This window comes from Paramormyrops kingsleyae, chromosome 8 (assembly GCF_048594095.1).
Source record: "Paramormyrops kingsleyae isolate MSU_618 chromosome 8, PKINGS_0.4, whole genome shotgun sequence".
Classification (NCBI taxonomy): Eukaryota; Metazoa; Chordata; class Actinopteri; order Osteoglossiformes; family Mormyridae; genus Paramormyrops; species Paramormyrops kingsleyae.
The window spans coordinates 15719100-15730620 of NC_132804.1; the positions used below are offsets into that span (position 1 = coordinate 15719100).

The 11521-nt window shown below is 41.7% G+C and overlaps 1 protein-coding gene across 5 annotated transcripts in view; it reads left to right on the plus strand.

The window, feature by feature from the left end:
• Positions 1-2469, plus strand: part of LOC111839849 (FYVE, RhoGEF and PH domain-containing protein 5) — a 38026-nt gene extending 35557 nt beyond the window's left edge. For all 5 annotated transcript variants that reach the window (XM_023804117.2, XM_023804119.2, XM_023804120.2 and 2 more), the window contains exon 21: positions 421-2469. In XM_023804117.2, the coding sequence (XP_023659885.1) occupies positions 421-457 (37 nt within the window). In that variant the 3' untranslated portion in view covers positions 458-2469. The remainder of the gene's footprint in view (positions 1-420) is intronic.
• The last annotated feature ends 9052 nt before the right edge of the window (positions 2470-11521 follow it).

An 11521-nucleotide genomic window follows, 5' to 3' on the forward strand; every position in this document is an offset into this window, starting at 1 on the left:
GGGGGAGGTGCAGAGCAACATAGTCACCCCTGTGCTCCAAGGCTGGAGATCCAGGGTTTCTCAACACCAAGAATGCAAAGACCGTACTTTTGGTCTTGGCAAGACTAGTCTTGCTAACCTATCTCTCAAGAATGAATTTAGGGTGCAATGAATCATGGGATTGGTCTCGTTTGGTGATGATGCAATGGATGCACGCAAGGCGGGGATTTTTACCGTCCTCTGTACTCGGTATTGGGACTGGTCTTAGACAATGGAAGTTGACGTAAAACGAGGACACAAGAACACAAGTACAGTCAAGAATGCATATTGAGATTCACCCCCAGTTAGGGTTAAGGAGCAATGTTTGTTCTCTGTTCTGGTTGATGTTTGGCCTTTCCAAGGGTTGTTCTCTGATGGTTTTTGTTCACTCATATCATGCAGGTGGGTCAACGCCATGGAGGAGGCCACTGTATTGTAACACTTACTCTCCTGCCCCTCCTCGGTGCCTCTCGCCCAATTTCATACTGAACCCAAGGCCCTGCTCCTCTCTCTCTCATGGCCACCTCGTCCGAACATGCTAAAGCAGGAAGAGGGAAGCCGAGGGCCGTCGGGTGTGGCCGGTCTAACTGTTTGTCTTCACACGGGGAGGCTTTTCCTTGGTCACAAAGCTTTGCTCAGCTTGGCAGCGATGGCCCGTGGCTCGACCAGAAGCTAAAACTGCTGTGGCTTCCCAGCCCAGGAATTTGTTCTGCTGCCTGCAGGCCTCATTCCTCCTTGTCTCCTAAACATCGCTCCTTTTTCAAGATATTCTGTGGATTTTTTGAAGAAAGAGTAGTCACAAAATGGAAAGCATGACCATTATGTCCATAATCATTCCAACACCTGGACTGCACAGCAGGTCCAATCAGGGCTTTGAGTGTTGGGTGGATGTGGCTGAGTGACACCGAAGCACCCAATCGGAGTGATGCGGGGGAGGGCCTTGTGGTAGGGCTCTGCCAGGGGTGGGACCCGTTGCAGGGCTTATTACTTAATGTGTGATTTTGACCGTTTTCACTGATGACATTTACAGAAGTGATAGAAAGTCATGAAATAATCACGTTTTTGAGCTACAGAAACTGCCATAAATGTATCTTTTTTTGTGATCTCCGAATCAGCAGAATGTACAGAAATGATTAAATATGAACAGAAATTCAACAGCGTGCTCTCCATTCTGTGCTCAGATTTTGTTAGGGATGGTCAGGAGACCCATGATCCAGAAACATCTGTAATAATCTATATGGTTGATCGGAGGTCTGTTCTATGTGACCTTTCTCTGCTTACTGTTATCTGTTGTGAGGTCTCCATCCTGACAGCCAGATTAATGTGGACCTGACACACCTAATGCTTCTGTGTTTGCAGTAACAGATAAGACACCACGTTCCATGTTGAAATGCTTGTTTAAATGATCTTCTGGCCTGCTTTGCCCACTGGAACAGTGTTGAGGGTGTCACGTGCCTTCTGCACTCTGAATCAATTATCAACATGCATTTGAGATAAAAAAAAATACATCATTATTAAATATCTTATTGGGGAACTTAAATGATTCTTCTGCTTGTTTTGTTTACTGGTTCATCTGGATTTTTAGCTTACTGCTCCAATGAAAATCAAACGAAAACCTACATGTCAAACTTCTAGAAAGTCATTGCATGAAATGAACGATGCCAAGGATCCGCATACTATTACAGGCAATCAGGTGGCACTGACTTCTGCCCAGTGTAAATATTCCAGCTGTTTCAGCAGTTTGTTTTCCTTTGGTCGGTGCGATGTTGTTATGTGGGTGCATTACTGCAGAGAGGATGTATGTTTTTAAACGTCCTTGGAGACGTATTAATTGGAAACTGAGGACAATTTGGAAAGTGTTTTGCCTAAATATATGCTCTTCCACTGTGTCTGTTTATACTGAGTCAATAGCTTTTGTAAGCTTTTTCATTTGAGTCTTTACAAAGCATAGGTTGAGGACGGAGGTTTCTTTATATAGTTAGTAGCCGTGCTTTGATGTTTCCTTTGAGGATTATTGGCTTGTCGATCACCATCGGGCTACTTTTTTAAGATACAATGTGCCAAATGGTTAGGGGTTTATACACACTCCAGACAGGGTTAGCAGATAAATCTTTATAGAATAAGACTCTGTATTTTGATCTTCTGTCTGTGGAGCTATCATTTATACATTTATTGTACTGTATTTTATTTTAAAAACTGCCTTGCATATAGTAAATTGTAAATATATATATATATAAATAAAAATATACATTCTTTTGCTTTATTTGCACTGGCAAACTAAAAAAAGGAATGTAAGTATTCTTTGTTAAGGTGTTAACTATAAAAAAAAGTAATAATTCCTGTCTGGAATTATTTTTATTCTCAAAATCTTATGTGCTGCAAAAATGAGAAAATAAACAAATGAGATTGTTTTGACACTATGCAGGGAAATAAAGTAAAAGAAGCACAGAATTACAATGGTGAGTTTGTTTCATACTGCTGTCATTTTGTGCTGGTTGTTGGGAAATTAACCATTTTCCCCTGACGGGTGTGACATACATATGTCTCTGTGTTGACACGTGGTTCTTTTAGTCTTGTATGTTCTTCGGCTGAAACTGAACGTTATGTTCACTAATGTCCACTAGGGGGCAGTACTTAACAATTCAGTATATTGTCAATATTTTGACCTCAAGGTAAATTATTGCAAACAAACTAGACTGTGTAATTAAAAAGTGGAAATTTTGCTCCTTTTGCTTCCTCTCCAGATTTACTTTTCTGTATTTCATACATAAGCCGGCTGCAGCAAATTGTGCCAGAAGCCATAAATTTCTGCAGTAAGTTAAATCCTCCAGATGTCTGAATATTACAAATCTTGTGTTCTTCCTCTGCGTCAGCTTTGAAGCCTGTTTTTTGAACTGTAGGTTGGCATGGTAACAATGTGATATCTACAAAAAAAATCGTTATGCCCAGTGGGGTCCTCTTGCCATCTCCCCATCTGGAAGATGCATTTTTCTCCAACTGGATATCCTAAAGACTCACTCAGTGGCCACACCATAACTCCCAAACCAAAACAAACATCCGTGCTAGCTGCTGTTAGCTGCAAATATAATGTGAAATGCACTGCCAGCACATGTTAATTCTCAGGTTGAGAAGAGCTAACAGTAGTGTGAGTAGCTAGCGAGAATGAAACACGACTCGGACCAAGCTGGCCCACTTATTGTGTCTGCCGCAGCTTTAATGAGTGACAGCTAAACGGGGCCCCCGGGGGTCTCTAGCGCAAGAGCCCCTGAATCCGGCATCCTCTGTGCACCAGCCCGTCAAGTGAAGACCGCAGCATGGGCTTGGGGCTGGTTTCCCAGAGAGCAGTGCGCCTTATCCAGGTCAGTGAGAGGCGAGAGAGAGAGAGAGAGAGGCAGTGGGTGGGGCTGTTCCATTTGCCATGGTCCCTGGGGCTTGGCTGACCCAGTAATTGAGAGCATCGGAACAGGAGAAGGACGAGGAAAGTTTGTTGTCCAAAGTACCTGAAAGTTACAAACACCTCGCCCCACTTTAACCGGACAATCCATCACGGTCCGAGTCCCTCTCTCATCGCTCTGAAATATCAGGGGCAGGATGTAAATAGCTCTCTCTCTCTTTTTTGCACAGAACCAGAACCAGTGAGGACCACGCGGTGTTCATTGTTTGAAAAAAATTATGAGCTTTGCAGCATAAGAAAGCCGACTTTGAGGTCACCTTTAGAGACAGGGGCGGAGAGACATAGATGGTACAGTATGGAAGCGCTGAAAAATAGAGAGAAATGAATGGGGCGAGATGCGTAAAAGCTGGCAGAGTTACAGGTTGCGAAATAAGGAGGGGTTAGCTTTAACTGGATAAAGCTGTGTTTAATTAAACAGAATCTCCTGAGTGGAGCTGTGCGGAGTTCCCTCTGTGACAGACCAATTCACAGACTTTGATACTTTGATAGACGACACTGGATTAGAAGGCAGTAACTGTGGGCCCTTCCTTCCAAAACTGCGCAATGGAATCACATGTCTGCAGGTCTGAGGTCACATGACAGAAGCAAGAAAGCAACATTAAGGTGCCTGATAGGTACCTCAGCAGAGGATCACGATAAACAGTGGAAGATACAGAAGATCTGTTTGCCGACTTGTCACTCATTGGAGTAGAAATATGAAAAGAAGTCTGGAGGAAATTAGACAAGATGCGCCAATTGAAGCCTAAAGATATCAAAAGTTGCATTTCTTTCTGGTTGGTACTTAGCAGTTCTTTTGTGCATATAAATAGCATTGGATAAGTCTGGCATCTGCGTAGCACACACAAAGCACAGCACGGAGACAAAGACTCCTCAAAAGCCCTTACATAACCAAAGAAGAGCAAACTCACCAAGAAAACATTTCTCAAGTTTTTCCACACAAGCTTTGATGACACATCAGAACTCCACAATAATGAGCACACATGCCAATCAGACTTTCTTACTATAAAAACACAACATTTGTCCTATTAACCCATTTATTAGCATTAATTAATGCCCAAAATCAGTTGTCAATATTAAACATTTCAAAGTGCTCATAAGCAGCACAGAAGGTTTACTTCACTTTGGGTTGACTCACTGTGTGTCTAAACTGTTTATTCACTTTGTCCATTTAAGGTACAACAGCCACAAGGTGAAGTGCAGTGGTCACCTGACCGTTCAGTATTAAAGTTGATAAGGTGACCATTTCAACGTGTCACCTTTCTGACCTGCCCATCTCAAGTGGAGTGATAGAACTGCTTTAAACCATCTGCTTTGTTCCCAGGGAAAAGGTTCCAGAGAAGGTCTCCCGTTATCTCTTTATCTCCACATCTTCATAACTAATCCATCCATCCATCGATCCATCCATCCATCCATCTTTCCACCACTTATTAAGTTCAGGGTCATGGAGGACCTGAGAGCCAATGCCAGGCAGCATCAGACACAAAGAAGGGGACACCCTGAATAGGGTTCCAGGCCATTGCCATACATACACACAATCCCACACTATGGGCAAATGAGAAACACCAGTTCATCAAACTGTACATCTTTGGGCTGCGGCGTACACAAAAGAATCACGCACATCATATTACAAATTGTACATACAAAGACTAAGGGTGGGATTTGAACCCAAACCCATGTTAGCAATGCTACCCTCTGTGCCAACATGCTGCCCTTTTCATTATCATTTATGCTTAAACTGGTTTTACTGATGGTAGACAGAGACAGAAGCTGGCAGAAATCAAAAGTGCAAAGTTTCAAGGCCTTTGGGAAAGCAGCTGGAGCACATACCTCTTTGAGCAGGGAGGGCTTGTCCCACAGTACCTTCTCTACCTTCTATGCAGGATAGGAGTTTCCCTCCCTGACAAACAGTGTGTTTCCATACATCAGACTACCAGACGTCCCCTTTCATGGCATCTTCTCTGTGTTCCTTTGGTCACGGTCATGGGTTTCCCTCCCTGACAAGCAGCATTATCTCTGTAACTGTCACTAAAAAGCCTTAATAAAGTCAAAGACAAAATGTCAGAGGGCTATGGTAGCCCAGTACAGTATATACCTGTCTGCACATGACCCAGATAAGCTGTTGGGACAGTGTGCGGCTCTGCAGGTTAAGAGTCTGTTACCATGATCAGAAGGTTGCTGGTTCAAGGCCATTACTGGCAGTGTGATCTCAATTTTGGGCCTTTGAGCAAGGCCCTAAACTCAGTGAAACATGCATCACTAGAGAAATGTGTCTGTTAAAAAGATAAATGTTGATCTGTTTTGTTGACCATTTCATATTTATAAAATTAACACTGCATGGCGTATTGGATGCTGTTCAGCCAAATGACTATTTCAATATTAGTCTAAATACTAGAACTCGTGGCCATAAGTGGAAATTAGCGGGAGAACATTTTAAAACAAATTTGAGGAAGCACTTCTTTACACAGCGTGTAGTCAGAGTATGGAATAGTCTTCCTGCTATTGTAGTGGAAGCTAAAACCATGGGTTCCTTTAAATCAGAGCTAGATAAGATTTTAACAACTCTGAGCTATTAGCTAAGTTCTCCCCAAACGAGCTTGATGGGCCGAATGGCCTCCTCTCGTTTGTAAATTTCTTATGTTCTTATGTTCTTATTGTAATGGAAAGACACCTCATCACAGCAAGTTCATAGGAACCATGTTTCACAGAAAACTCACAGCTTCAGAGCCTTAAAAACAGAAGTAAAATCCTAAATTATGCAGAGATTAAACAGGATGCATATAGTGCTATTGTTGTGTGTTTGTAAAAGAAGATCCATATTTATCTATGTGTATTTACATTGTGAATTAGAGAGAAAAGAACAAGAGAGACAGACTGAAAGAGTTGGTAGGGACAAAATTAACAAGATAGAGAAAAAAGAAGGATTCAGGCAGACAGAAAAAGAGGAAGAAGAGAGTTTTTGGGCACTCTTTCTCTGGCCCGTCCGCCCACATTTCCCATAACTCACACTGGCCCGGATGACGACACTGTGACAGGGGCAATGTCTCCACACTGTGTACCACCAACCTGTGAGATGGTCCACAGAGGCGCTGGGAGACGGAAGGAGGCAAGTGGGGAGCTGGAAAGACATCAATCACCCCCATGAACCAGTTTGTTCAATGAGGGCAGCAGCTGGAAGCTTTTAGGTCTCTTTACAGCCTTTTGCTGGGCTGTCCTGTGACTAAAGGAAAATGTAAATCAGATTCCCAGCTGGGGCAAGGAAAGAACTAGTGCTTCTCACTAATGTCTGCATAAAGTGTGTGTATGTTTTGGGCAGGCAAACAGGATCTGGCCAGCCCCGATAGAACTTGTTCCGGTCCACTTCAGCTTGCCGTTCAACCTCGACTGGGCAATGTTTGTGCGAGTGCATGCAGGACTGAAGAAGCAAACAAACAGCTAATAATTTCAGGACTCAATGCTCAACATCATGTCACAATGGGCTAAAGGAACCATATGTACTGAATGCTTCCCTTCTGAGATGATCAGTCATAGCCACCTTCTGCGCAGACTCCTGCTGCCCCTGGCTCTTCTCCATATGACAGCCTTCAGATCACCTAATAATAAAGTTCTTGATGTTCATCAAAGGATCATTCCACGCAAGAGGTATGGTCCCGTGGCAACCTATGCTGGACAAACAAGTTATTTAAACATTAATTTCACTGGTTCTTCACAGTGACTAACAGAACCTGGAGCAGAGGCAGGATGCCAGAGATTCATTGACTAATGGCCGAAGAGACAGGAAGTCTCAATCTAAAATGTTCACTTCTCAGCTCAGAAGCATGTCATGGAAGACAGCGCAGCAGAAACACAAGGAGTGTGACACACAACCCCGAAATGCACTGCTGAAACCTGGCGGAAAATAGAAATATAAAAGGATCAGAACAACACTTTGGTCATGTTCCACAATCATCATCTGAGGTGCAGGAGGTCAGTCAGGTACCTGGATTAGGGAGTAGAAAGTAGAAAAGGGTGATTGGAAAAAGTTAGAGTGAAAGAAAAGCTAAAATGGAAGTGAAATAATAAGGTTAAGTATGAAAAATAGAATGATGATAGTCATCTTAAATCCAAAGCTTTTGGCTCCTCTCAGTCCGTCTTTGATTACTTTTTATATTGTGTTCTTCTTTGGCAATAAAATAAAATGAAAATGCCCCCACTCACAGCTCTCTTCCCAGCGCTGAGACTGGAACACAATCTCCAATCAAACAAGAGTAATGTCAGTCAGCATCTTATGGTAACTCCGTGCCCAAGCATGAGATGAAAACCTGGGATCTGTGAAAACACTGTGACTCGGCACCCAAAAACCAGAACGCCCGTCAATATCTCAATCAGTTAAAAGAATCTCTAGACACAGTTGCTTGCCAGCTACCTGGGTCTGACTGATGATCTGTTAGATCAAGGCCAGACCGGTCTAAGCAAGAGAAAGAATATAAAGCAGATATAGGGCACCATGTACTGCAGTCATGTACACCACCTCATAGGAAGGTGGCTTAGTGGTGCAGTGGTTAGCAATTTCATCTCACACCTCTGGGACCTGAGCACCCATGTCTTCTGTAATCATAGCTATGATAGCATAACAAGTAAGACATAAACAGCCAAGAGGGAGATTTAAGACAATAAAATAAGGAGCAGGACATACAATGTTTAGTCACCTAGCAGACTGCAAAGTCAAACAAGGGGAAATCCCACAATGGACAGGCACAGCCGGCATGGTCCTGAAGTCTGACAGGAACTACGTGTGTCTTACTATCCATATGAAACCACTAGTGAATTATGATCACCAGGAAACCGCTCCACCCCTATGAAACATACATACACATTCAGGTGAAACCCCACCTTCATGTCAGCAAAGCAGCATTTACGAGTCATTGCTCAGATGATACTGGAAGCAAAATACAATAAGTTCTAAATTTATCCCTCATGTCAGTCAGTGTCACATGACTGCAATGCCTAACTGTGATACTGAAAACATTTAGCCTTTTCCCAGATCTTTTGCATGGGAAACACCCCTTTCGGAGTCACAAAAGAATGCGTTCAGCAGCAGGTAGGTTGGAGGGGGAGGCCCCCTGTCTCATTAAGCTGAAGGGGAGGCTCCACTAAAGCACACTGTCATGCTGATGTCATAGTTTCCACCTCTCTTGCAACATTGGCTGAGCATGAAAGAGATTAAGGTCAATGTTTAAGTTCCTTATTGTTTTGATTGCTTTCTGTCAAAAGTTGTTCCTGTCCTCTTAGTCAACAAGACAGCTGTGTATTATTATCCTTTTCTTTTCCAGCTCAGTGAATTCAATTTTTGTAAGATGGGAATCAAAGCAATCAAATGTATCACCAAAGCCATTACCTATAGCCTTCTACCACACTATTCATATTTAGACCATGTCCTTTGCCAGCAACATAAACACACGTACAGACGCACAGACACAGAGAAATATAGATAAATAAATAAACTTCAGACATCCACTGAAAAAAGAACTCACTCGTGGGTTAACAAATCCTTGAGAGGCACATATTTTTCTCATCTCATTTGCCTCAAGGACAAACAAAAAGAATCCTGTGATTATCACTGTATCAGGGGCATATCTAAAAAATGTCACCTTGGGGCCCCCACCCCATTTTACGTATAATTTTATTTATTCAAGGGCCCCTGTCAGGTGCTGAGCTCCCTGAATGTGCCAGGACATCCATGCCCCTCTGACTGTAATCACCGTATCACTTACCCTCATCCACTCCCATCATTTCTTTTGCTATCCTGGGCAATGGGGTGAGAGAAAGAGAGCAAGGGATAGATAATTACTGAGAAGATATTTAGTTATAGATTCAAACAATAGAAGTCTTCTTCTTCTACACTGAGTAATGAATTGTGGGCAAGTGTAACACCAGCCCACACGATAACTAACATTCGTTAAAGTTCCCAAGTGTTGATACCAGCTGGCAAAATCATTCACTGACCTCAAGTATATCACCTTTTAATCAGCGTCATAGGAGACGGAGTGCTGTTTCCCACTGTCACCGTCAAACACAACCTCCCATGTCACTTTCATGGCTGTGATGCACATCCTTCACCATGTCAAAATGGACAATTTCAATCCAAAACTGACATGGCTGTGTAGTTTACACACACACACAAATTACACACATTAAAACACTCGAGGTATTGGTCAGTGTGAGTGCTTTTAATTTCCTGCAAAGAACTTTTTGTACTTTATTAGGCAATGGGTGTCGATGCTCAGTGCATGAGAGCCGGCGGTTACTGACCCCACCAGACATTTACCTGCTTTAGCTAGTGTCAAATCATGTGTACATCAAAATTTTAAAAATGCATCAAAACACAGTGAAAAATGAATGCACCTAAAATAATTTTCAAGATTCAAGATTTATTTGTCATATGGACAGTAAACAGTTCCACTATATGTATGTCGTTTTGGACAAAAGCATCTGCTAAATGTGTACATGTTAATGAAAATCTTTCCTTGGGGTGAAACAAAATGAAAATTTTCCTTAAGGTTTTAGAGCAATAACATTATGTGATGGAGTGATATAGCAAGTCACTGGTGTAAAATTCCTTATTGTCGCTTGATGTGCATTTTGCAGGTTATGTAACGATGTTCCAAGTCGTGAATAAGGTGCTACATTTTTCTCAGCTATGGATGTCTCAAGGAATATCAAGGTTATGTAAAGTGACTTGCGCTGGTTCCAATTCCTTTGGTTCCTCGCAGAATTAAACAGGTGGTGGTTATCTGAAGGGCAATTTAATGTCCGACGTTAACATACAATCAACTTTTAAAGCCTCTGGTCACTGTTAGACAACAACAAACAAACATCTGTTCAGAGACCTTGTGTGAAATTCCTACTACTGTTTTTTTTTTTTTTAATCATGATTAATTTTATTAAATTTTTGCTTTTACGCTGTAGGTATAATGAGCAAGACCAATATATTACATTTTGAAGTAATTGTATTTTTGGTATTTGATTTTTTTTTAGTGTTTAATTTTTTGGAGCAATCAAGGACATCCTGTTCAAGTGCAATTTCTTCCGATAATTTGTTCTGAAGTTGCTTTCATTTTGTAATATTTAGCCCAAGTACGTTTTACACTGGGAATGTATTTACGGGAATATTCTGCTATCATGAAGTAATGCAGAAGAAACCTTATCTGCCATGAAGATAGCATCACACATCATCGTATGTCATCATTCACAGGTCACAGCTATAAAAAAAAGGGGCTGCTGATGACAATCTGGTCCAGGTATCGCACATTTCAGGCCTACATGTTTTCCTTCTCCATGTCTGGCCTTTGTCCAAGTACACTGCTTTCCTCTCATATTCTCCACTGTTTCGATAAATCATTGACTCTAAATTACCCTTGTGTGACTATGTAAGGGTGTGACTGTGAACCAACCTGTCTGCACAGGGATGTCCCATCTTTAATGTTTCTTGTCTTATGTCCTAAACTTCATCACAACTTTGCTGGTTATTAAATACTGGACATTATAAATGGATTAACATTATTGGAAGCAGACAATATGCTGTAGTATACAGTAGTTACTGTAGGATAATTTCATTTAATGGTTAAAAACAGAATGTGTAAGTATTTTTTCCATAAGCTGAAACTTCTTTTTTTTTTTTTACCAATTTAACTTGATCAAGTTAAATTGCCAATATCATATACTCTGCTCAACGTTGGTCGTTATATTAACAAATTTAATAAGTACAAACAAAGAGTCTGTAAGACAAAATACAGAGAACGTACACTTAAAACAAATGCGGGCTTGTTGTCCCTGTTACAGTATGGAATGCAATGCTCAGTACATACCAGTAGAAAAAACTTTCTGGTGTAGGAAGAATTGTGTATCTATTAATCTTCGCATGGAATAGTAGAAATACCGCAGATAATGGGAGAGTTGCGTCTGTATTTTGTTGGCATGCATCGCGTGTGTACTTTCCGCGTGCACTCTCTCTCTCCCCCGTTTCTCTCTCTCTCCCGTTTCTTTTTTTCTGCCTCTGTGTGTGTGTGTGTG